The sequence below is a fragment of the Hyaena hyaena genome, unplaced genomic scaffold, assembly GCF_003009895.1.
Source record: "Hyaena hyaena isolate Hyena2069 unplaced genomic scaffold, ASM300989v1 scaffold_151, whole genome shotgun sequence".
Classification (NCBI taxonomy): Eukaryota; Metazoa; Chordata; class Mammalia; order Carnivora; family Hyaenidae; genus Hyaena; species Hyaena hyaena.
Window position 1 is genome coordinate 1,666,222 of NW_024080783.1, and position 26,853 is coordinate 1,693,074.

Consider the following 26,853-nt stretch of genomic DNA (forward strand, 5'->3'; position numbering starts at 1 on the left):
ATGCTGAGCGAAACAAGTTAGGCAGAGAAGGACAGACACCATATGTTTGCATGTATAGGAGGATTAGGAGGAACTTAACTGAGGACCATCGGGGAGAAGAAGGGGAAAAATAGCGGGGGAGAGGGAGGGAGGCAAACCATGAGAGACTCTTGAATGTTGAGAACAAACCGAGGGCTGATGGGGTGGGGGGGAAGGGAAGGGGGGTGATGGGCATGGAGGAGGGCACTTGTGGGCATGAAACTGTTTAAAAAAAAAGATGTGAGGGGCAGGGTTTCTCGGTTTGTGAGGGCAGAGGGGTAGCTGCTTTGGCTTCACGTATCTGGGGTTCATGTAAGCAACCCCTCAAGATCCATCTCCAGTGCAGCTCCTCCTGGCAGCGTCGGCCGCCCTCTCGCTGTCTGGTGTCCCCACAATCCACACCCATCTCTCTCTCCCACAAGTTGGAGCTGCACCGGGTGGGGCTGTCCCTGAGGCCCCGGGCCAGGCCTGGCCTTGGTGCTGGCTACCGAGGGATGGGCGACGGCCAGAGAGAAGGAAGGCAGAGGTGACAGTAAAGGGCTCAGGTTCCCTCCCTCGAATCTCTGCTGCCAGGGGCTTTGCTCTGTCCCACTTGTGGCCCCGCTGGGACCTGATCCAGCAGTCTGCTCGGATCTGTCTTCCCTGCTGGCTGCATCCTTGTGCCCAGCACTCGGTGCTCCCCCAAACTGTGCTGACTGTATGAACACACCATCTATGCCTGTGTTCTGACAGGGCCTCCCTTCCCGCCCCATGTCTGGGGGGCCTCCGCACTGGGAGGTTTTGGGGTTCGGGTCCTGGCATGAATGACATGAATAATGTTGCCCAGTGGCCCCTGAGAACTATGTTTCCCTTTGTTTTGCAGGAAACACCTCGTGCCCTGGCACATCCTGTTGACTTCCCGTGGGCCGACTGGGGAGCTGGATCGGCATTCTGGAGAAGGGCTGGCAGTGAGCAGCACAGGCTGTAACCACAATGACAAGGGCTGCCTGTGACCAAGCACTTACACGCAACAGATATGCTACACTGAGCCCTTCCAACCCATCTTCTGTTATCATCACCCCCTTTTACAGACAACAAAACTGAGGCCCCGAGTGGTCAACAGCTTGCCTACGGTCACACAGCTAGTGCGTGAGGGGCGTGCCCACCTCCAGAGCCATGGTCAATGGCACTCGGCCACACTGCAGCCTGAGGAAGCCCCTGGAATAGGCCCAGGTCGCACCAAGCCTCGCCTGTGACTTCCCTGAAGCCCAGGGACCCAGAACAAGCTGGTTCAGTACGTGTGCACATACAATTCCTTACTCGTGGTGAACGGCACGCGTGCATTCTTGGCCACAGGACAAGAGAGAGGGTGGGTGACCGTCACAGCAGGTCCCCAAGGGCGGGGAAATCAGCCAGAGCCCTGAGATCACAACTGGGTCCCAAAGTTAACTTTTACGTAAAACTTTAAAAAGATTATCTGGAGGGGATTTTTGGACCTGTACTAGTTCGAGTTCAGGACACCTCCCCGTAAGCCTCCCCGGGACCCATCATGGGCAGGGTCACAAATCACTTGGGGCCACACACCCCCTGCTCGCAGCCACTTCAGGGGCTCCCCTGCTGTTCCTGCGTTCGAGTCCCACATCCTGAGTGTGGTGTCCAAGGCTGCCCCCGCCTGGCCCCCCAGCTCCACGCCGCGGGGATCCCCCAGCCTTCCAGAGTCTGGGACGGGATCCTGTACTCCCCGGCCCCTGGGTCAGCCAGCATCACTTCGACAGTCACCCTGGCTGCCCGCTGCCTGCTGCCTGGGAGCGGCTGAGGGTGGGCGGGGACCGGGCCCGAGAGCCCAGGGCAGACCCGGCGGTGTAAACCGCTAACCAGAAATCCCGCAGCAGGCCCCCTTCACCGGAAGGTGCCGAGCAAGCTCTCTGTTTCCTGAAAGGGGAGAACACCGCATGACCACCTACTCTGTGCTCTCTTGTGCCGGGCCTCCCTCAGATACTATTTTATTTAATCTTCTCTAACTGCCTGTATCCCATGAGGCCTATCTGACCACTGAGCAGATGGGCAAACTGAGGCTCCCAGAGGCTAAGTCACTTGCTTAAGGTAACATAGCTTGTAAATGAAGACAGTAGGATTTGAACCTAGGCTCCGGGGCCTCCAAAACACAAAACATCCCTCCTCCTCCACCGCCCATAAGACCCGGGGGCAGAATCCCTGGGTTCCAGGGAGCAGGGAGGGATCTCCAGGAGAGAGAAGCCCTAGGCTGGGGGCAAGTCTAGTCCAGAAAGTTCTGTTGTCTCTTGACTCTGGGGAGGCCAACGAGGAGGCCAGAGGGGAGGGGAAAGGAAAGGCCACAGATACCACCCCCCACCCCCCGACCTCCTGTCTAGATAGGTCTGGGAAGAGCCTAACAGGATGACAATCGTCCAACACCAGGAGCCCCGGGCCACACAGCTGACTGTGAATCCTGTCCAGCATCCCTGGCTGGCCTTGCTGAGTTACCCCAGGTGGGGGCATCTCCCGGGTGGCAGTGATTTGGTGCCCTCAGGGGAAGGACTTTGGTGCCAGGCGCCGGTGTCCATAAACAGAATCAGCATGGGACAAGGACGGCCAGTCTGGGGGCGCCATGAGGCCAGGCAGAGGTGAGGTGGGGCCCACGCCCACCCAGTCACGAGGAAACAAATGGACCACTGACCCTCAAAAGGGCGTTGTTTCTGAACCTAACCAGCTGCGGTCTGCGACGGCCAACAGGTGGCCCCGCCTGGAGACCAGGCCACCGAGAGGAAGTGAGGGGCCCCTGCTCAGCCCAGGGCACTCACCTTTAGGAGGCCGATCTCCTTGACGCAGTCCTGCCTGGCTTTGGCGTCCATCATCTCAAATATCTTGGGTGAGAGGAAAAAGAGAAAGTGGTTAAAATCCAGCTCCAGGGCCCCCCGCCGGGAGCCATGAGGACAGGAACTCCCACCCTGGCTCTCCCACCTCCTCGCCGAGGGACCCCACACACACACGACAGCTGTTTACTGGGTGCCCATCATATGGCAGGCGCTGTGCCGACCGCTCTGCGCTGAATCCTCCTGTGAGGCAGGAGTTACTGGTGACGACTTACAGAGAAAGACCCAGAGGTGCAGTGACTTGCTGAGGCCACACACTGGTAAGTGGCAGGCCAGGAAACATGCTTGGAGCCTCAGTCTTCACCCCTGGAAATGGGGCCAACAGCCTGGCCTGACCTCACAGGTGGTCACGTGGGCGGAGTACGATGGTGCAAGCACAGCACCTGGCACCGTCCCCCCCCCCCACCCCCGGGCTGTTCAGAGCCTTGCCTTGTCTTGGGCCCTCAGAACACCTCTGACCCCTGGCAACAAACAGAAGGTGCCCACTACAAAACCCGTCACGGCACCGGAAAGCAAGTCAAAGAGAGCCAGGTGGGCCCCTCCTTGGAAGGCCATGAGCAGAAAGCAGGCCATTTCCGGAGGAGCCTGTCTCTCCTCCAGCGACCTGGAGCCGCATGTGCCATTTACAGACCAGCAAAGAACGGTCGCCTGGCTCCCACCCATGGCTGCGTCTGAGTCACCTTCTCCCTGGGGCCTCCTCTGCCCAGGCTAATCTCATCCTTGAAGGACAAATGCGCGTCGGGGAGCTCCGCTGGAGAATTTAAAGCCACCTTCCGTGGTGACGCGCGGCTCCGATGGGCCCAGTGGCTCTCACTGAAACGCAGCCTGGCAGGTCTCTGTGGCTGCCGACCCGTCTGCTCGAGCCCCCTCCTCCATTTCGGAGGGACATGGAGGTCAGGAAAGGCTCTCAAGCCCAGAGGTGATCGGCAAGTGTGGGTCCCAGGGAGGGTGGGTGTGGGTCGGAGTCTGAGCTCCCCCTCCGCTCGCTCCGTGGGCCCAGTGAGATAGACACTCGCGCCTCTGCGGTTCTTCTGATCTGAAAAATGGGATGACCGCCCTCACCCATGGGGCTGTTCTCAAGATACAACCCAGTATACAGTGGTGCTCAATGCATGCTCATTTGCCTTGCCCTTTAAGGCTCACAATGAGCTTTCATCAACAGGGGCCCACCTAATCCTTCCCACAGCCCTGTGAGTCAGGTGTGGGTTTTAGAGGAAGGGGAAGGGACTGGCCCAAGGCCACAATGTTAGACACAAAACCTGGCTCTATGATGTGGCTTCGACCCCATGGGCTCACCTGCACCTTCTTGAGAGCCACCGTCTTCCTGTCCAGCAGGCAGGTGGCCTTGTACACCTCGCTGAACTGTCCTCGGCCTATCTTCTTCTCGATCTGGAAGTCTGCCAGCGAGCAGCGAAAAGACAGGCTGTTTGGGTGCCTCTGCAGGAGAGAAACAGGTTGTCAGTGGCCGGGCTGCGTGAGGGGCCGGGCCCTGGGCAGCTGGGGGCCCTTCCGGAGCCCGGCGACCCCTGCAGCGCTCCTCTAAGGTCCAGGAGAGACTCTGAAGGCCACCCTCACAGTCGGAGACCACACCACCCCCCGGGGTGCTGTCCACACCACGACGCCCCCGACTCCGCACGTGAGAAACTGAGGCCGCTGGTTTCCGCCATGGCACTTAGCACCACGCTTCATTACCTGATCATGCGTTCATCTGCTTGTTGCTGCCCTGCACGCCCAGAAGGCTGGCTCCCTGGGGCCTGGGCCTCACCTAGCTTGTTCATTCCTGACCTCCCTGTGCCCAGGCTGGAGCCAGCGGGCAGAGCAGGTGTGAAGGGAGCGGCCTGCCAAGGTCACACAGCTAGGGGGCGGCCCTGCTGGCTCTCACTGGCGTCACGGGCCCCAGGGCCCTCCACGGGTCAGCCCCAACCCTAACCCTACAAGTCATCGTAGGATGTGGCGACCTCCCCTTCTGGGGTAGCCAATCCCATCAAAGACATGAGAAAACCAAGACTAAATCTGCAGCCTCACCATTCTGAGCCTGTTCTTTGGGTAAACTTCCCCCTTTATGGCGACACGAAGGATCCAGACACTTCACGATGACTCTCCAGGACCCAGTGCTGAACCCACAGCTGACCTGCCCAGGGATGGCGCTGCCCGCAGTAGGCACGCCGCCCCTTCCACCCCCTACAACATACACGCAAAGTACCCTGGGGAGAAGGAGAGGACGGGGAGCCAACTTGGGCCCTGGAAAGGGGAAGAGGAGGAGAGGACGCTGTGGCTCTGGTCTGCCCCGCGTCGGCCTGGCAAAATGCGCCCTTCTCCTGCGACCGTGCCCCCGCGCCACTCTGGGGCAGGGGATCACCGCCACTGGGGGCCCTCCCCGGCTGGATGGTGTGTGAGGACCGGGTCTCACACGTAGAAGGGCTACAGAAACGTCTGCGGAGCTCATTTAGGGGCTGAGGGTGGGGTGGGAGGCACAAGAGTCCCACCAAAGCAGGAAGGGACAAGTGTCTGAATTTTCTGACGTGAAAAGGCCTCTCCCAGACTTGGGCCGGAAGCATCCAAGAGGGTGGAAGATCAGGAACTTTTCTGGGCTGCGTTCTGGAACTCTCCTTCACCCAAATACCAACTTTTAGACAAATAAGCCCCGGAAGAAGCCTGTGGGGCCCTGTGGGGGCTGGCATCTGTTTCAGGATGTCTGTTCTCAATCAGCTTCGATTTTTTTCCTTCTTTTTCTTTACTATGCCAATGTGTTCAGTTTGAAATGCGAAACAGGCAAAGATAAGGAAAGCACGGCATCACAGTAAGGTGAGTAAAGTTAACAACCTGGCACGGTGACTCAAAGTCCTCACCGACAACCCCCCACGAGGCCTTTAAGACCCCACGTGCTCTGCCCACTCACACCCCTCACACCTCTGCCACCTTGCTGCTTTATTACTTTCTCTTGGTCACTTCGCTCCTTCCACACTGACCATCCTTTCGTGCTCTCGCTGGGCCTTCTGTCTGGAATGTTCCTTGGAAGCCTTACCGTTTGTCTCCCTTCCACACTTCCGACTCCCTCCATGTTCTCCTTCTAGCATTCCAAATGCTGTATTTTACTTAGTTATCTTGTTTGTCTCCCAACTCCACAAAAAGGTGTGTGACATGTTGTAGGCACTCAATAAATGTTCGCTCAGTTAACGAATGTCCACATATATGGAGATGATGTACTTTTTAAAAACACAAAATCATGGTGTGTTTGGGTAGCTCAGTCAGTTAGGCATCTGACTCCTAATTTCAGCTCAGGTCATGATCTCACAATTTGTGAGTTCGAGCCCCACATCAGGCTCCTCACTGGCAGTGTGGACCCTGCTTGGGAGTCTCCCTCTCTTTCTGCCCCTTGCCCCACTCACACGTGCACTCTCTCAAATAAGTAAACTTAAAAAAAAAACCCACAAAATTGGGTGAACATTTAACTCTAAGACTTGCTTTCCCCTCTCAGTAACTGATGCATATTGTCCACTGACAGTGATTTAAATAACTGCCCAATACGCGACACAGAAAGCTTGTTTCCAGTCTCCTGTCACTACAGATAATGTTGCAATAAACACCCTTATGTATATTTCCTGATGCACGTTTTCTGGGTTGCTGGCTGGTGACCTTGGGCAGTTACACAAGCTTCTTCGTCTGTTTCCTTGTAAGGCAGAGGGATAGAAGCAGGGCTGTCTCTTAGGGTTGCTGGAAGGATCATGTGAGATTGCTGAGCCCCCCTTACCCCTGCACACAGTAGGTGCTCAGTCATTCTTATTACTGACAGGTAATAAGGGGCAAGAGAGAGGGGCCCTTAGCTGCTACTCCTCACCCCTACTCTTGGCCTTTCTGAACCTGCCCAGACCCAGCTCTGTGCCAAGGAAATCCTAACAGCACCCTCCTACCAAGGTCTGAGACTCACAGCCTGCTGCCTCCTTCCCATAGCAAGGCAATAGTTCAGCCAACCTTGACTCTGAAGGCTTAAGGCGTAATTACCTCTTCTGGTGAGAGATTTGAAGCTGCTTCCTGGGTGTGCTGAGCAGGAGTGAGGGCTGGTGGAGGAGGAAGACCCCAATCTTATCCACCATATGCCAGTGTCTGTCACGTAGGTTCTTCAGTAACAACAATCAACCTACTTATACACAAAATGGCCTTGTAAGAAAGAACGAGCATTTATTGAGCACTTACTGTGTGCCAGGCACCGTATAGAACACTTCCCATGACCCTGTGAGTAGGGATCACTGTTGTCCGCATTTTAGGAAACTGAGGCTCAGAGGGGAGGCAGCGACCAGCTCTAGACCTCACAGTGAGTAATGGGAGGGATTTGGACCCACGACCGGAGACTCCAGAGTCCACGCCCTTTGTGCTATACTGAGTGGCCTCCCAAATCAGATTGCTCCTCTGTTTTTCCTTCAAGACCCTGTGACTGGCCAGGTCTATGCTTCCTGTTTCTTGCTTCCCGTCCAGTCACCTGAGCCCCACCCCGTTCCCCAAACACAGGCCTCTCCAAGATGAGCCCCTTAGTCCCTTCCATGTCCCCTGAGCTGAGGCCCTCACCCACCCAGAGCAAGTGCTCAGGGCACATGTGTCCAATGCCACAGTGGAATGTGTTCAAAGCAACCCGGTGTGCTGTGGGACTTGGTGATGCCACCACTGTCCCTTGTGAGCGCAGCTGAAATCACACAGCCTCAGGAAAACGATCTACGATGCTGCCTACACAGCTTTTGTGACTTAAATCTCCTAACAGCTGGTCAGCAGGGAGCTGACCCTGAACTCCCTGACCGTGTAGAGCCAGATGCACTGAGAGGTGACACGGGCAGGGCCCCTCCCCTGTCTGAGCCTCAGTTTCCCCCCAGGACAGTGAAGAGTTTGGAGGAGGTGAACTCCTAGGGTCCCTGCTCTGCAAACACCAGGCGAGAAGCCGTCAAAGGTGGCTGGAGTCCCTGGCACTCTCTTGTCCACCCCGGAGATGTGCCCTGAAGGCCATGCTGCCCAGAGGACACTCTGGGAGGGCAGGGTGACATCCCGGCTGGCATCCTGAGACTCCAGCTGCACATCTGCATATGCGATGACCCAGATTTGCATTTCCTGTCACAACCCATTGGACCTAATTAGAGGAATGAGCTCCTGTTGGGGGGGGGGGGGGAGGGAGGGAGGCGGGGTCCTTTGGAAGCACCACCACTAGTGAGGAGAAGAACAGTCTGGGCAGGCTTGGGGCCACCACCATCCTCACAGGGGTGGGCATAGGGCCCTGTCCCCAGGTGACCTCTGTTCAGGTAGGGGACACTGCGGGACACAGGGTGCAGTGCCTGAGCCAGGAGAGCCATGACTCGGATTTAACTCAGGAGATATGACAGAAGAGGAAAAGGTGAAAGGAGTTCTGGCCCCATAAGGTCAGGCATCTCTCCTTAGCCGCCTCCAAGGCCTCCTTCCCTGCTGGGTCAGCCCTCAGCGAGCTGCGCTCTTGCCCTGCAGCTGAGTGAGGTCATCCCCAACAGGGGGACGTTAGTGCTATGAGCCCCAGGATTCCTCTGAGGGATCCAGGGGAGGATGCTGGTGCCAAGGGTCCAGGGAGCTCTGAGCTGCTGGGCAGACGGGCCAGGGGGGAGACGGAGACTTCAAGGTAATACTCTAGCCCTGATGGCCTTTCTGAAAACTGCTCATCTAATAATTCTCACTGTCCCCTGTTACATCTTGGACCCCCTGCTGGCTCCTGGGGAGAACAGGCACCAGTCCTGGAGCACAGCTTGGCAGGGGGGTGACCCCTGCTCTGGCTCCACCAGCTGAGACACTGACACTGGGGCGCAGAGGCTTGAGTTCAAATCCCAGATCTGCCACTTCCTGGCTGGGGACCTTGGATAAACCCTCGGGGCCTTAATCCGTACAATTAAGGTAATAATTGTGCCTTCTTTAGAGGGCTGCTGGGGGGTAAGAAAGTTCCTGAATGAAGGCTCCTGGAAGAGTGCCTGGCACATGGGAGATGCTATAGGGTTGTTAAAGTCAGGTATTGACACTGCTCTCTGTGTGGACCTCGCACAAGGTGGGCGCCTGCCTGCACGGGGGCTGGGGACGAGCTGAGGCAGGGAGGTCTCAGCTGTTGTTATCACCATCCCTACCCCATGGAGGGTCTGCGCTGGGGGAATTTCCAGCTCTGGGCTCTTTGGCTGTGAAAACGACAATGAACTTTAGAGGAATAAGATCAATGGTATACCGTTTCCTTAACACCCATGACGTCAGATGCCATGCTGGGGGTTTAAAGTATAGCATCTTGGGGCACCTGCGTGGCTCAGGTCAAGCATCCGACATCCGCTCAGGTCACAGTCTCACAGTTTGTGAGCTTGAGTCACGCTTCGGGCTCCACACTCTCTCCCTTTCTCTCTGCCCCTCGTGGGATTCTCTCTCACTGCCCCTCGCTCACTCGTGCTCTGTTTCTCAAAGGAAAAAAAAAGCTTAAAGTATACCATCTCGCTTAGTCTTCACAGCCTCATTTTACAGATGAGGAAACTGAGGCTCAGAGAGGTCATTTACCCATCGTCACGTGACTGCAGTAGAGCAGCGAGGTGGACATGCCCCTGTAGCCTTCTGACTTCACGGGCTCCCTGCACGGGTCATCCAGGACTGTTTGCCAAAGGACTGAGCTAGACAACAGGCTCGCTGGCCTCCCTTTGTAGGGCTATGCTGCGAGCTACTCACTGGGAAAAGGCTACCAGAAGCCATTTCTGACTCCTCAGCCCCCTTCCCCAGGATGGCAGCCCCTTAATTCTCTCCCAGAGTTGGAGCAGATGGGCAGAGGCTCGGAGGAGGTGGCGGGGGCGCGGACCATGCTCTGCTGCCAGCTGCAGGGACCCTGAGGGGCAAACACCATCTCAGGGAGAAGAGGAGACTCTGGAGGGGACTCCCTGGACAGCAGGAGCCTCAGCTGAAGCAGGAGCCACGGAGAAGGTCAAGGTTCCCGAGTACCCTCTTTCCCTAATCCAACCCCTCCCCCAAGAAACGGCACCAGCCTTCTCAGGCCAAGGCCAGACATGGGGTGGGCAGCTGGTGAACAACCCCAGGACACCCCCACCCCGGAAAGCTCAGAGAAACCCGGGCTCTCTTCTTCAAGTCAAACTAGGCCATGAACACCTCCCACCCTGTGCTAATTTGAGTTTAAAATGTTTGAACCACAGTAAGTCTCAGCCATTGACAAATCCTTAAAAAAAAAAAAAAAAAAGGAGCATAAAATCACGTTAAAAGAATAAAAATGCATTCGCCCAATTAATTTTCTGAAATCTCATTAAAAAATTTAGCCTGACTAAGTCAGACTTCTGACCTGAATTTTAATCATCTTTACACTGAATGGGTCTTTTTTTTTCCCTGATATTTGCAATGCATCATTAATTTTAAGGCAACTGTTTCTGTGATTTTAAAAAGCATACTTCATCAGAATGACATTTCCTGTAAACGAATTTCACCTTTAAAGACATCTGACACTGTGTGTAGGGAACTTCTAATGGATATGGTGATGTGTTTTAAATCTGTGTTACACAGAAGAAGGGCACGATTTACAGAGAGTCCATATTGTCAGGCTCTTGACAGGACGTCCCTGCTCAGCTCTCACAATGTGGCTAATTTCAAACCAAAGCTCATCTTCCCTCTCGCAGATCTTGTGACAAAAAGAAGGGGTGCCTTGGGGCCACAGGCCTCGGTGTGAATGCTGGCTCAGCCCCTCAAGGGCAAAACGTACACATCACTTATCTCGATTTCCTTCTCCTCGAAACAGAGTTCTGAATAAGACCTGGTTCTCCAAGTCGGGAGGAAGATGGATGAGATGTCACTATTGGCAATACTGCCACCATGACTGTCCCAACCTGGAAGTCTATATTCAGGTTCTGAGGGCCATCAGCGCATGGAAACAGTGAGCAAGATGCCCAAAACTTGGAAGTCACCTGGTAACCTAGGATCGTCTCAGCTGCAGCGGGTCCCCCAGGACAATTGCCACAAGCTGAGCTCAGAGAAAGCTGAGCTTAAACATACATAAAAGAATCCGGGAGGGGCGCCTGGGTGGCTCAGTCAGTTAAGTGTCATGATCTCACGGTTTGTGGGTTCGAGCCCCGCGTCGGGCTCTGTGCTGACAGTTCAGAGCCTGGAGCCTGCTTCAGATTCTGTGTCTCCCTCTTTCTCTGACCCTTACCTGCTCACGCTGTCTCTCTCTCTCTCTCTCTCTCTCTCTCTCTCAGAAATAAATAAGACATTAAAAACAAGCTCTTAAAAAAAAAAAAAAGAATCTGGGAACCAGCCACAGTGACCAACGAGCCAAGACTTGACGGAGGAAAGCCACAGAGAGCATCAGCCATCCCACCATGAGGCTGGATACATCCTCAACTTTGCTCTCCCTCATGCCCTCAGTTACCAAGTGCAGTTGCTTTTTGCCCCCTGGAAGTCTCTGGAATCTTCTCTCCCTGTGTCCAGCCACTTAAGACCAAGGTAGGGGAGAGGGGAGGGGAGGGGAGGGAGGCTTCCTCCTATTTTCACCTTACCTGTGCTTTGAGCACCAGCAATCAGTGATCTTTCAAAAAAATGCAAACTCCCTTGTCCATCTAAACCTCTGATGGGCTCATCACTCATTCACTATAGACTCAATTCCAGATGATACGGCCTTTCATAAACACCAGGAAGCAGTGGTATTTAAACACCTGCCCAACCTGACTGGTCCTGCCCCTTCAGGCTGGCCCTGGCCCCTTTCTCCTCCTGGGACACCCTCTCCCTGTCCTGCCCCAAACTCCTGATTATAGCCAGGCCAGACGTCATCTCTCTAGAGTGTCCCCATCCCACCCCACCCTCTGGGCTCCCTCAGCAACCGCCCATCCCTCTGGGGGGCTTTCCACCTCCGTACTGACTATCTCTACTTCTGTGTGGGGCTTTAAGCAGACCCGAGGCAGAAATGAGACAGGCCCCTGCTGAATTTACGACACGTTGGCAAACACTTCTTGAGTTTTAATAGCTGTTAATATTTGGTCATTAAATCTTACCTAACTACCAACACTGCTTTGGGAAGATTTTCATAAAGATGTTGGCCTGTGTGATTCAGATCGAAGAGGCAGCCGTCTATCCATCCCCTGAAAAGTAACGCACATTTCTCTTTCTCTGAATAGGGCCGAATATAACTGAACTTGGCACGCCCCAAGGAGGTTTGCAAAGACTTTCCAGATGGAAGACACATTAACCAGGGCTTTCTCAGACAAGAGCACCTTTCTCCTTCTTGGAAATTCACGTGGTTCTTAGTGGGTCAGCTGTGTTTCATTCCTGATGAAAACTGTCTGCAGCAAACTGGTAGAATCATAAAGCATGGGGGCACTAAAGCTCTTTTTTCTCGGCTGCATTCATTCATTCATTCATTTGAAATCTCAATAATTTTACATGTGATTCCACTGGGTTCATTCATTCATTTGAAATCTCAATAATTTTACATGTGATTCCACTGGGTTCATTCATTCATTCGAAATCTCAATAATTTTACATGTGATTCCACTGGGTTCAGCACCCATGTTTTCATAAGCTGACAGGTCTCACTAGAGAGCTAGAAAGCTCCTTGAAATGACCAATCATTAGCCTGTAGCACAGAAAGTTAACGAAACCAGGCTGAATGTTTGCTAAGTTGTTCTTTTCCTCACTGTGGGTATTTCCAGCTCTGGGCTCTTTAACATGAAAACTAAAATGAATGCTAAATCAAAAGAATAAAATGAGTGACAGGGGCAGCTGGGTGGCTCAGCCAGTTAAAGGGCAGACTCTTGGTTTCACCTCAGGTCATGATCTCACGGTTTGTGGGATCGAGCCCCACACCAGGCTCTGTGCTGACAGCAAGGAGCCTGCTTGTCTCCCTCTCTCTCCCTCTCTCTCTCTGCCCCTCTCCAACTCACACTCGAGATGCCCCTCTCCAACTCACACTCGAGATAAATCAACTTTTAAAAAAGAATAAAATCAATGACACACATTTCCTCAACACCCACAATGTCAGATGCCATGTTGGTTTAAAGTATACCATCTCACTTAGTCTTCACGGCCCCATTTTACAGATGCAGGAACTGAGGCTCAGACAGGTACTTTACCCAATGTCACCTGGCTGGTGAGGGATGGAGTTGGGAGCTGAGCCCCACCTGGTCTAGAGCACAGTACTCCTGTCATTGTGGGCCCTGGCTCCTTCCTCTAAGGACGATTTCAGGGAAACAGCAGGTGTCCTTCCATAGAGGAAAATGCCTCCGCTGTCGATTTGAGGTGTTTCTATGCCCCGAAACAGGCGAGATTCGGGCCACGATGTCTCCCCAGATGGTGTTTAAACACCGGTGCTTCAGGAGCGGAGGAGAGAGGAGGTGGCTGTCTTCGTTCCCACCAGCCTGCAACAGCGCCGGTGTGAACACGGCTACGCTCCCCAGCTCTGCAAACCAGGCCAGATGCTGGCGGGACTGGGGCACCTTCACCAGCAGCCGCTGCCCAACGACAAGTCATCGTGTCTAATTACACTTAACTATGTCATTACCCACTCCAACATGTGCGACGAGGCACCGGGACGCGGCGGCCGCCGCAGCCCGCCGCTCCTCGCCTTGTTCGTGAAATAATTACGGGGCTCTCTCCTCTGCCAAATGAGGCTGTAATTAACCCTAATTGCTCAAAATGCAACTGGCTAATTCTGGGAGATTAATCAAGGGGGACTCAATTGTTAGTGAATGACTTAATATGACAAATTGCTACATTACCCAAGGAGGCCCCACTGCCCCCAGCCATCAGCGAGATGTCCTGGTGGACTCTGGACCAGCCGTGTCCACAAGCCTTTGGGCCTTCTGGGATCTGCCTCCCCAAATTCCACCTAGGAAATGGGCCCGCATCCCATCCAGCAATGGGAACAGCAAGTGTGAAGAGTGTGGATGCCCTTAGACAGTCTGTGAGTGCAAGAGCATGAGCACACACGCGCACGTACACGTGCAAACACACACACACACACACACACACACACACACACACAAGCAGACACAGTGTCTACCAATTCACATGTCTGGCCTCTGCATGAACCTACAAAGGTGCTCCCTCCCTTGGGCTGAGGCAGCTCTCTACCCAGGAAGCATGGCTTGATGGGAGCTCAGGTGTAGAAGGATTTCAGACCCGTCTACCTCCTTGGACAGACACCTTTGTGCAGTGTGTACCTGTATGACTGTACATGGCAATCCTGGCCAAGCAGGTCAAACACCAGTCCACCTGACATCCTCTGACAGGAGCTAGGCAGTTAGAGGCTGTGACAAGCCTTCCATGGCTCAAGGAGATAGCTGTCTCTGAGTCTCCCTCTGATTCAGGTCTCACAGCTTGGGAAAAAACCCATGACTTTTCATCATTCCGGGCTGTGCACCAGGCCCTACAGTACCTGGCCTGGGCTCTCTGTCCCCATCCCCCACTTGCATGCCACTTCTTCAAGAAGCCTCTCTGGCCATCTAGTCTGGACCACGTGCCTTTTTTGAGCTCCATGGGCCCCTGAGTTTCTTCTGCTCAGCATCTTATCTTTCTCTCCCATGAGGCCATGGCTTCCTAGGAGCAGACCTGGCCAGGCAGGGCTGTACTACATGCATCTGCAGTTCAGTCAGTCAGCAGGCACCGAGGGGCTCCTCTGGCATGGGAGGATGTGACCCGTGACACCTCGGCCCTAAAAGATCCTCTGTTTAGGAAGGGAGACAGACTCTGGCACCAGCTCCAGCTCCCCCCAGGGTGCCATGGCCATGACCCAGTGCCTGTGCAGCACAGAGGAAGGAGTGGGGCGGAGCCAGAAGGCTGCCTAGAAGCAGCAGCATTTGGACAGAGGCCTGGAGGAGGAGTCAGGGAGGGCCCTCCAGGCCCAGGGGAACAGCATACGCAAAGCCAGGGGGGGTGTGGCTGCCTGGCTCTCCCAGGACCCGCATCCAGGCCAAGGCAGGTGGAGGGAAGCCGATGGCCTGGCGCCTTGCTGGTTCTAGACCAAGAGGCTGAATGAAGAGGGGCCAGAACACAGCTAAATCCAAAAAGGGTGGCTGACTTCAGTGCAGGGTGAAGAAGTACTTTCCGACCCTGCGCCCATGCCGTCCCTTCCTGAGCCCCTCACTATCTCCTGGGGCCTCCACGACATGGCCTTCCTACCCAGCACGGCCCCCACTGAGATAAAGCTGTTGCAGGAAATCCCAGGGACAGACCAGACTCGGGCACAGAAGAGGCTTCGCGGAGTGCTGCTGACGGAAACAAGGGCTGAGCCTGCAGGAAGCGTGCTCCACTCCCGCCCCTGGGTGGCTGCCGAGGGGCCTCAGCAAGCGGCTGGGATGAAGCAGCCTCAGGGGCTCGGTGAATCCCCAGTGTTCTGCAGATGAAGGAAACGGCCTCACCTGTGGGTCAGGAGGGTGTGCGGGCCCTGGCGTGTGGCAGAGGCTGCTCGGGCTCCCTCCGTGGGGCATGTGGCTGGGTTGTCCGGCCATCCTGCATGCCAGCCTCACAAGGCACGGGCTGCAAAAGAAAACGAGGGCTTTCTTTATACACACGCCTGTTCACTCTCTCCTCTGGACGACACAGGGGGTAGGCGGGATTGTCAGACTTCACATCTTGCAGATAAACCAGCCTAGGTACAGGGCAGGCACCCAGCTCAGCAGTGCCTGGGTTAGGACTCCATACCCCACATGACACACTTTCCCTCCATGATCCTGTCTGACTATCCCCCCACTGGATAAGGGGAGAGGGAAACAGGCTCTGTGCAGGGAAAGGTCTAAAGGTGGCCCCCCAGCCAGCCAAGGATGTGCCAGACTCAACCCACAAGTGCTAGGCTCCAAAGCCTTGTTCTTCCACATTACTGTCCACCTCATGCCTCCTGGGAGACAGGTACAAAGCCCTGTCCCATTATCACCCCCACAAAAACCCAGGTTGGCAGCCTGCGTGGAGAGACCGTGGGCAAGACTACATGCAGCAGCTATAAGAAGGACCCAACCTCTCCATCCTCGCCGGGTCCCGGTGCACAAAACACTGGGAAGGCCAAGGCCGCGGGGGCCCTCACAGTGCTGCATAAACCTCAGGGCAGGCGCAGAGCCCTCTGCACAGGGGAGCAGCTCCTTCTATCCCCAGGGGAGGGGCCGCCACGTCAGAGGCCTCCAGGAGAGTCAAGGACACTAGCTACCGAAGCTGCTCCTGAGTAAGCACCCGCTAGGTGCCCAGGCTGGCGCTAAATGCCCTCTAAGAATCACTCCCAATATCACTTCCACCCTCGGGGTCACAGGCAGCCTCGGCCAGCCGCCCCTAGCAGAGGCCTGCCTTGAGGGCAGGGACCAAGGCAGAAGCACACAGAAGCATCTGTACAGCCGGAGGGGACAGCCAGCATCCGGCTACCAGGAGCTTCCTGGATGCAAAGGAAAAAGCTCTCCTTGGGATGAAAGCCTTTCCTCCACCCACAGGCATTTCTGCAGCACCTTGTGTCCAGGGTCAGGCCTGGGTGCCCACAGGCCCATGGAGGATGAAAGGGGCTGACGCCCAGGAGGCACCTGCCATACTGTAGGCATAAGGTGATGGCCCCCTTATCTGGCTGCTGCTACTTCTACCAGACCCCGCCCTGGCTCTCCCATGGACTCGACACATCCCAAATAGAACCCATGAGGACTGGCCCAGGCTACTGGAGCAGTATCATCTATATCCTCTGGAAAGCCAGGAATTGATGACATCAGTCAATGACCAAGGGGGTCCAGATGAAAGTCACTGCCCTTGCCTCGGGTCAGGATACTCTGAGGTATAACCTGCATGCCAGAGCCCTGGGTGGGGCCGGGAGGGGTTGTCTGCCACCCCCACTCCCTTATGCGTTCCCCCCCCCCTCGGCCCTTTCAGGGTCTGCTTTTTCTCCCTGGATGGACTCTGTCTCTCTCAATCTTGAACCTGGTCATCTGTACCAGCCACATCCCAAACGGAGGGCCTTCCCCTGGTCTAGAGGCTCAGCTAGCTGTGGTACACATCCTAAGTAAACACACGCCCCCATTAACAGGGTGTCTGGGCAGCAGGCAGGGAATCTCTTCCTTCCTCCCCGCCTAGGTTTTTCCAGCCACAGTGGGTGGCATCCAGCCCTCCCAGGCTGAGGGATGTCTGTGAGGCCTTTTGATCTATCAAAGGATGTCCGCCAAGCCCTAAATGACCCACTTAGCTTGACTCACCAGCCCTGCCTCCTCAGCTCTGCCCCTCGAGGGACCCCCAGCCAGTCTAGAACCCGCTCACTGGCCTGGCTTGCTGGGGTCCAGAGCCCAGGATTCCTTTGTGCCCTCCGGACGGGCCCAGCTCCTCCCGCTCACATTTGCTCAGTGGTTTCGGGGAGAAAGCTGCTCTCCAGAACACCAAATAGACGGCAAAAATCGAGGCACCCAACTCAGGCTAGCAGGGGGAGCCCTCAGCAGCGGAGAGGGCGTGCAGGGTGGGGGCTGCGTCCTGCCAAAGCATGGGCCCGTGCTGTCTTCTGGCTGTGAAGCTGCCAAGACGAACCAGGTCTGACCCACAAACATGGCATTTTATGTGACAGATCTTACTCTCTTTTTCTCTTATCTCAAATAGGCAGCAGGGGTAGGGCACTGTGGGAGTGTCTGTACCTCTGGGGCCTCTCCCCCCACCATACCCCCTGCATCTGGCCCAGTGGGTACTCACCTCCCACCTGGGTCCCCTGTCGGTGCCCTGCTCACCCAGCCCCGCTCCGTGTGGGCCACATCTCCCGGCCATCTGTGCCTGAGCCCCTGCACCCCAGCGCATGCCCCCAGGGCGACAGGATGAGGACCAGGAGGGAAAGCCCCAGGATAAACAGACAAACACTAGCAGCTTCCAGAGGCAGCGCTGTTACTCAGGGGGGAAATGTGTGCGACAACAAACCGGATTTGGAGGCAACAGCATGTAAAATGCGCATGCATTTTAAGATAAAACCGGAGACTCCTGCGGGCTCTGCGGCTGCTTCGGGCTGCACCCCCAGACCCCTCAGGGTGACATGTTCACGGTCCTCTGCCCTTAGGGAGACCTCCAGGGAAAGGTTGGAGAAGAACTGTCTTCAGCAAGAAGGTTCTGTCTTTATCTCAGAAGGTGCCAGAGTGGCCTAGAGGCCAGGCCCACCCACGCACCAGCTGACTCTGGGTCTCCTTCCCCTTATCCCACTCCACCCAGCTTCTGGGGGCTGATGGGCCTGGATTTGTATCTCAACACTGTCACTCACCAGCTGGGAGCCTGGCCATCCTGCCGGGCAGAAGCTTAGCAGGTGTCTGCCCAGGTCACTCCCCCTGTGTGCACTCCCAACACCTGCACCCAGAGCCAGCAGACTGCACAGGGCTTCTCGGGAGACCCCAGGCCTCACACAGGACTCCGGGAGCACCGTCCAGGGGTCCCTGGCCTCATCAGAAATAACAGTAATAACAGTGATAAGTCAAAGATTATGTGCCCTTTTTATGCCAGGCCTTGCTTCATTCACTTCACCTCTTAGCCCACCTCATTTTAACAACTCCATGAGACAGGGTCTATTATTGACCCATTTTACAGAAAAGGAAACTGAGGCACAAGGAGGTCAAGAGATTTTCCCAGATCCACGGCAGTGGAGCCAGGACTCAAACCCATGGTGGCATCACTGCCTAAAACCACCACGCTGCACTCCTCACATGCTCTTAGTGGCAATTCACTATCTTTCTTTGTTACGTACAAAGTTGAGCACTTCCTACATCATCTCCCCACTGAACAAACACTCCCCTCAAAAACAGGACCTGTGCTGAGTGGGCAGGGGTGATCCTGAGGCTGCAGGGCCACGAGGGGCCATTTCCCCCCACAGGGGTCACAAGGACAGGAGCCCCCCAGAGTCCACGCCCTCTGGGACAGCACCATGGTGACAGCAGAGCTGTCTTTTCTGCCAACCCCCTGGAGCTTTGGTAAATTACTACCCCTCAGAGCTGTTCCGTCCAGAACCTAATGGAAGGGTGGCCCCACGTCCTCCCCAGTGAGGAAGAGGGGCTTTGTTCTAGGAAAGAAGCGGCCAAGGAGGAGTCTGCTAGTCAGATCCCCAAGTGTCATGGTGGTGGGGGACACTACATAGGGAAGGAGGGAAGAGGGAAGGGGGAAGGGGAGAGGTGAGGAGGAGAGGAGGAGGAAGGGGGAGGACAGAAGGAGTGGGAAGGAGCGAGGGAAATGGAAGAGGGGATGGTTGGGAGAAAGGCATGGAAGTTTCTCTGAAAAGAACCGTCAGTTCTTTCCAGCGGCCCAGATCTTTCCCTTGCATCCTGGGGCGGTTGGGAGACCCATTTTATAGATGAGGACACAGGCTCAGAGAGGGGAGGTTCAAGGTCATGTGGCTAGTAAGCTGCATGAGGAGACTCCAAAGCCCTTCCCAGGTCCAAGGCAGCCACTGCCTCTCGCTCTCCAGGGGTGTTGGATTTCAGAGATTTTGCCTTCTGTCTGTGGATACCTCAGTGGAAACCCAAGCCCTTTACCCTGGAAATTCCTGCCAAAAACTGCTTCTTAGGGAGTGTTGATGCAGAAAGACCAAGGCACACAGACACAGAGAGCAGGGAAGTCCCCCAGCATACACGGGCATCTCTGGGTAGCAGCGGGAGCAAACTGGCTGCCTGCGCCCGGCCACTCCCGCCAAGTGGCAGAACAATGAGGCCCAGGCAGCCAAAGCCCAAGTCAGGGGCCAAAACTCCACGGAATGTGAGACCCAGGCACAGGCCACACTGAGGGCCACCTAAAAGGGCCTTTCTTCTACAGGAAGCAAGGGCCCTGCATTTCCCAGGCAGTGAGGATGTGCAGTGTGGCTCCCGGCCTGGGTTCTCAACGTGTGCATGTCTACAGGTGCCCAGGGACCACATCAGGATGCGTCCAAGGGGTTTAAGCAAGGCCTGCTGCGAGCCCAACTGACTAGGTTCGAATCCTGGCCTGGTTTCATTTAACCATGCAGTGTCTCAGTTTCCTCATCTGGAAAATGGGGCTAATAGTAAGATGTTCCTCTTCGGGTGACCAGATGTAAACCCCTTCGGCAGAGCCTGACACAGGTGAAGGCCTTCTGAGACGCTAGTTGCAACCAAGATCATTATCGCTAACCCTCACTGGGCAACGGAGGGCTAAGTGATCACCTCCATGTGACAGGCACAGAAACTGGTGCTCAGAGAGGGGTAGGGACTTGCCCGGGGTCACACAGCCAGTAAGTGACAGAGCTGGGGCTGTTGGCCCCCGGATCTTGCTAGATCTGCCTCACTGCATGTCCTCCTTGGGATCACACTGGAATGAATGCTTTCATCACTCACGTGAACCCCGGCTACCTTTGCAAAGCCCCCCGACACTCTCCTCCCAGCCCTGGACTTCAGACAAGGCTCTTCCTAATGTGGTGCCAGGTTTCATCTGGGCACTGCCTGGAAGGAACGGCTCCTGAGCTGGCCAGTGAGGTTTCTCCAGTGGCCTCTCTGACCAAGACTGTCACCCCGACCTTGCCTCCCAATCTCTGGAAACTTCATCTAGAGGAGTTGTGTCTGTCCTTTCCCTACTGCCAAATGCCGCACCTCGTGGAGGCTGGCAGCTCACTGAGGCCCTTGCCCTCCCCATGGAAGATGACGCAAGACTCCAAGTGGCTCAGGAAGGCTCCAGGGAAGGGCCCAGCTTGGGGCGGGTTTGGGGGTCTGTGCATGTGAGGGTCTGTGTATTAGGGTCTCAAGGTACTGCATTCCTATACTGTGTGGGCGCAGGTATTTGTTTATACCCCACTTTGTTCCCAAGACCTGAGGTAGAAACAGCATGTCCTGCCTGCCCTTGTCAAAACATGGGCGTGCAGGTCAGGGTCCTGATGACCATGAGGTTCTGAGTCCGGCCACGATCTAGGTCTGTCAACTAAAGCAGGGGTGTCACTGCCCCTCATTCGGAGGTGGAAGCAGTGAAGGTCAACGTGGCTCCCAGGCTGGCAGACTGCCTCTGAGGCCCAGCCAGGAACCGTGGCAGCTCACAGTGACCAGCCACTGGTGGGGTCACGGCCGGACCAGCTTCAGAGCCAGAACATCCACTTCAAGTTCCTCCCCTGAGCTGAGTGATCTGAATGGCTCCCAAGAAGCCCAAGAGGTGCCATTACCCCCATTTTGCAGATGAGGAAACTGAGGCTCTGAGGAGAAACAGCCCTTGCTGGAGTCTACCTATAAGAGAATGCTGCCAGTTAAACGTGCTTCTCAGACCAGAAAGGCTGTGAGCAACCAAAGGCACTCCACTGACTTCATGTCCCAGGACAAGGTCTGGGGCCATAAGGAATGTCCTCCCCATGCAGACTGGCTGGTGGGGAGAACACAGGAATGGCCGCCACTAACATGCACTATGTTTGCACGTGGCATGTGCTGCACATACCTTGCCCCCTTATAGCAACCCGAGGTGGCGGCTGCTATGATCTGCATTGTGCAGAAGAGAACACACAAGTTCAGACTGGCTAAGTGATGAGCCCAAGATCACACAGCAGGCAATACGCAGAACTGACACTTGAAACCAAGTCTGTCTGACTCCCTAGTCTGTGCTGCCTTGGGAGAGTGAATGAATGAATGAACGAATGCATGAACGAATGAATGGGAGTGAATTCTGGCCCAGAGGTGTGGCTCTGGCTGCTGCGTCCTTCCCCCACCCTGGCCTCACTTCTCTACTGGTCTGGGGAGAAGCAGACGTTACCCATTCATCATTTGACAGGAAGCAGCCAATCTCAGGCCAGAGTCATGGGGGCCTGGGAGCCAAAGGCGATGAGCCAGAGATGGTGTCTGGTTTCCTGACCGGTTCTATGTCCCCTCACCCCCCAGCCCCAAAGCCACACACGCAGTTCAGATGCCTCGGCTCCAGGACCGGAAGAAGACCGTCTTCTCTTAAGACACGGGACCACAACCAGCCTCGTCCTGCTAGGGTGGCAGGGCCTCCTGCCTGATAACCGAACCTCCAGCCCACAACGGGAAGGTTCCCTCCCCTGCCCTGAACACACAGATCCCTGTCTGCCTGCTGCGTCCCACCCACAGCCCCCCAGGACAATGCCCGGACACAGCATTCCAAGCTCTGCCCAGCGGCACGAGCCTGCCCTGCATTTCCCAGCTCCTCCACCCCACCCCAGGCCCCCTAACAGGAGGGCGTCCCTTCCCGGTCACATACCCGCATGCCAAAGTCCCACTCATGCATCAGGACCAGATCCTGGGTCCTACTCAGACTCAGCACATCCGGGCGGGGGGGGGGGGTCCTTGGTAAAGTCTTGCCTTGGATGTCTCCTTCCATAAAGAGGAAACAGTCAGAGCCCGAAGAATGGGCATGCAGGGCAGTGGGGTGCTACCCCCCTTCCCCATCTGCTGGTGTCTAACTGCTTTCTTGGTCACCCTCTCTTCCTCCTCTGCTGGCCTTTCAAGCAGGAAACCCACCTCTGTGGTCATCGCTACACCGTCAGCGTCTTGCCCAGGGCCTGACAGGGAGCTGGCTGAATACGCTTATGACCAGTCGGGGTGGGGAAGCCGGGAGTTCCTCCCACGGCCCTGACACCCAAGCAAGAAACGTGTGCCTTCATGCGCAGGGTCCCCACCGTCTCAGATCAGACAGGAGTCACCAAGCCACTCAGAGCAGACCTCCCCTCACACTGCACGGCTTCCCAGAGCCTTTTTAAAATTGAGAAGGTTCCTAATCACCTTTCATTTCCTCCTGCTTGTTTAATAAAACTCGATTCTGGAGGGGAAATATAAGGGTGGTACACATCTCATCTTTCAGTTAAAGGAGTAATAAGGCAGTTGGTTTCTGTCCAGGAAGGGCCTTTGGCTCCAGGACCTGGTGAAGGCAATGCCGCATCCCACCCACTGTGCCGATGCAGCGTCTCAGCACATTCCTGCCATGAGGTCTGCAATGACCCCATTTTACAGAAGAAGAAACCAAGGCACAGAGAAGCGACCCGGCATGCCCATGCCTTTAGCAGGATGGCAAGCCCTGTGTTTGCACCTAGACCTAACTCTCTCCAAAGTCTGGGTTTTAATCTCATTTGCTTGGAACAATCCGTGGAGATCACCTCGGAGCTGGCAGGAAGCTGGGCTCTCATTCTGCTAGGAGCTCAAACCCCTTAGCCAATCCCACCATCCCAAGGGCCCCGGGTCTTTAGATAAATGAACTCAATCTCTCCTCAAGGCCTCTGCAGACTGTTCCCTCTCCTCGGCATGAACTGCCTCCAGGCAAACCTGGCTCCTGCTTCAGAACCCAACCTGGGATCCCTCCTCCAGGCAGTCTTCCTGGACTCCCCCAGTCGGTTACTCCCTGGTTCCACAGCCTTTGTCCCTGCTTGTCCACATGCTTTTCTCTCCCCAGATGAAGATTTCCTTGAAGGTAGAGACCAAACCACTCACCTCTGCAGCCCCAGCAGACCACAAAGGGAGGGCCAGGTAAACGGCTGCTGATCTAGTCCGTAAACACAGGAGGCCAGGAAGGAGAAGCCTGAGGTCCTGAGGCCAGCTCATCCCAGGGAAAAATTCCTCTACCCCCATATCCTGTCTCAGACCATAGCCACTGCCGACAACCAATAACCAAAGGAGGAAACCCAGGGGGACAGCCCCCGGCTTCAGTGTTTGTGAAAAGTGTAACCTGGGAGCAACCATAATCCCGCCCAGTGGCCTCCACACACGGGACGTTCTTGAACCCCTTGCCTCCCCTAATTTGCTCTCCTGCCCCCATTTTAAGGTTTGAAGCAAAGGCTACTCCTGGCGGGAGAATCTTCTGTGGAGAACTCACTGCTCAGACACCGGAAACGAGCCCAAGCAGCCCAACTTCACCCCGGAGAAATAAAAGTTTCTTTTCTCTGCCCCCCTCATCACCTCAGGGGCTCTGGCAGAGACTGCGATCACTCAGCGTGAAGCCTGGTGTTGGCAACTGCCCTCACCCCAAGCTGGGTGGCGACAAAGGTCATGCCAGGCTGGTGACGGCGCTGACCCGCCGGCAGCCCCCACCAGGCCGAGGATCGAGGGAGCGGCAGTGGCAGAGGTACGGCCAGGGCAGGGGCCCCAGGAGTCTCCCCTGCCTGCCTCCCTGCCACTTGCTGGGCACACCCTTGGGGCAAAGGGGGCAGCAGGAAGGAGTGAGGGGTTCCCCGCAGCCAGAGGCAGGGCAAAGGCCAGTACCTTGCAGAGTGGCTCCTGAGAGGCTTGGGAGGGGTGCTGCTCAGCTCCGGGGCGAGGGTGGATATGTGCGGTGCAGGGGCCTCCGGGCATCTGGGAGGCCTCTCTGTGCCAGGGCGGGTGAGGGAAGGGGGGCTGGCCCTGTCTCGGTACGGGACTTCCCCTGCCCAAGACTCCCATCTCCAGTCACTGCCAAAAGGAAACTCCCCCACCACGCGCTGTTCCAAAAATAACTCCACTGCCACCTCTGTGGTGAGTGGAACTTGTCACGGCCACCAGGGAGCCCTATGCTCACCAGCGACTGGAATCTGACGGCAGCGGCCACCAGACAGTCTAGGAAAACGATCAGGTGTGCCCCCAGCCAGCAGGCTGGGAATGCAATCAGAATGTACTCTGGGGTCGCCCAGTCCTGCTCCCCCATTTTCACCTTCCAGGAAACTGAGGCTGGGGGACAAGAAGCTCGCGAGGGCTGTGAGCACAGCAGGGGCAGCATGTGGCCAGGACCCAGCGTCCCTAACCCATTCCACAGCCCACACTGCCCAGGCAAAGGGATGTGCTCTCCGGGCTCTTTATGAACCCCTTTCCCCCAACCCAGAGCCAGGCACACTGACAGCAGGTGGCAGGATTAAACCAGCCTGGGCTTTGGGAGGGACAAGGCGACCCTCCCCTTGTCCCTTGCACGCCATCCCCACCCATCCCTGCCGGGCCCCAGCGAATGCTAAGAAGTACAAAAGTTCTTGCTGTCCCTTGAAAAGCCTAACCCTTTCTAGTCTCTTCCTTTGTAAGCTGAGACAAAGGTGTTTGCTGCCTGAGAGAGGGGAGCCTTGGTAGGAGGCAGCCCTGCTTTGGGGTCCTGGCACTGCCGCGCCCCAGCTGCGCGTGCCCCAGTGTTACCACCCTGGGCTGCTGGCGGGGCCGTGATATCATGTGAATCAAAAGTACTTAGCCATGGGCCCAGCACGTAACAGACACCCAGTCCATGGAGTTACTATTGACTATTATTACCTCCTTATTCAGGACCCCTACTCTCCCCACAGGGCAGTGGATCCTGGAGCTGAGGACTCAGCATGTCCCTGTCCCTCCTCCCTCCATACGTCTTCCCAGCTGCTCTCTGTGTGCAGGGTCTGGACTGGTGGCCGGTAACCTTGAGGTGACTCAAAGCCCCGCTGCCTTTACAGTCTCCCCAGGAGAGAACCCCCAAACACAGAGGCCAGAGAAGAACAGGAAAAGGGCCCCCAGGAAAAGGACTGACGCATTCTCACTTTGGGCCAGGCACAGTCACCGAGAGCTTTCTACAACAGGTAGAGTCTGAGGTGGCCTAGATGGATGGGCAGGTTTAGGAGCAGAGGGGAAGGGACACAGTGCGATCAAAGGCACGGAGGTGGGCGGACCCGCACAGATGTGAACACAGGGAAGGCTCCGGGCAGGCCCAGCCCACGTCTCCAAAAAGGACCCCTGTGGCCCGCACCTGCCTCCTCCTCCTCCAGACAAGGGCCACCTCTACCCTCTGGACAAACCACCCCCCCACCAACACCCCATCTGCAGCTCGACCGCTGGGACTGACGCAGGCATATGGCAGCTGAGGCCCCAGAGGACACACCGAGCCAGATCCTGGCACCGCGGCTCGGCCACCTGCCAGCATACCTTCCCCGCCGGCCGGGCCCAACTGTCGGGCATATGCCAGGTGCTGGCCCCCTGGGTGGGCGCTGCTGGGCCCAGGCCAGCCTTCCACAGGCCTGCAGGGTAGACTCCGCACCCAGGCCCTGGTGCGTGCCGCACCCAAGGACCGTCCTCCACGACCTCGCTATGGGGGTGTCCTCGGCCTTGACTCACAGAGGAAGCTCCAGACAGGTCCCCAAGTTGAGCACTCTCTGACTAAACACTGTTTTTCTTCTGCTTCTGGTTTCCTGTCTGCTGGAGAGGAATTCTCTCCAGGGCAGAGAGCTGCTTCTGAGGGGCAAGCGTGCTCCTGTCCCTCGGGACACAGCACAGCGCCCGGGGAAAACAGGTTCACACCATGTGAGCCAACCCTAGGGAGCTTTCCTCTTCCTCCTGGGCCTGAAGTGGTGAGAAACTTCCAGAAGTCTAGCTCAGCTCTGCTCAGCCCCTGTGCCCCTGAACACTCACATTCACTGCTGGTCACGCCCTCCCCCCACCCATCCATCTGGGACATGGAAGAGAGGGAGGAGCAGTGCCGAGGGGCGCAGACAGGTGCACCAGCCCCTCCATCAGCGGCAGGGCCTCCTGAGCTACCACGTGGCCCCAGCACCATGTCCACGAGGCTAAGCTCCACTTCTCCACCCAGTCTGCCACCCGGCAGGTCCAACAGGCAATCATAGCTTCTGGGGCCACACCTTCTGGGGCACGTGAGGTTCCTGCACCTTCCTGTGTCGTGATTCCTCCCCTCGGTGACCCAAGCAGGGCCTGGGAAGTGCAAGGCCATTTGTAACCCATGCAGGTGATTTCTGCTCTGAGCTGTGGTGTGTGGCATGATGGCTGTGGGGGATCTCAGGGCCTGGGGCTCTCCCAGGACTGCATGGCCTTGGGGAAGCCACAGCCTGTGTCTGGGCCTCAGTTCCCCACCTACAACACAGTGGGTTAGCTCCACACTCGGGGGGCTCTTTCTGTGCTGATGCTTTGTAGGAGGCCCCACGGCCGAGCTCAGGGATCCTGCATCTAATCAGGCACACAATCCTGGGAGGAAAACCCGATCTTCTGGGTCTGGAATTGCTGAGGGGCTGCGCTGTCTGGCTTCGGACTTCCAGAAGCCCCCTCAACACGGCCCTTCACCGCTCACGACAAGCCACAGCAGATGGGGACAAGGCTCTGATGCCCCCCAG

The 26,853-nt window shown here is 56.3% G+C and overlaps 1 protein-coding gene across 5 annotated transcripts in view; it reads right to left on the reverse strand.

Annotated features, from left to right (window-relative positions):
- NEK6 (NIMA related kinase 6) overlaps positions 1–26,853 on the reverse strand; it is an 86,385-nt gene that overhangs the window by 32,542 nt on the left and 26,990 nt on the right. For 3 of the 5 annotated variants that reach the window (XM_039239068.1, XM_039239065.1, XM_039239066.1), the window contains exons 2-4: positions 15,269–15,386; positions 4,185–4,325; positions 2,817–2,879 (exon numbers count right to left, since the gene is read on the reverse strand). In XM_039239068.1, the coding sequence (XP_039094999.1) occupies positions 2,817–2,879; positions 4,185–4,325; positions 15,269–15,358 (294 nt within the window). In that variant the 5' untranslated portion in view covers positions 15,359–15,386. Of the gene's footprint in view, positions 1–2,816; positions 2,880–4,184; positions 4,326–15,268; positions 15,387–24,016; positions 24,083–26,853 lie in introns of those variants that run through there. The other 2 variants (XM_039239069.1, XM_039239067.1) reach the window with 2 other exon arrangements.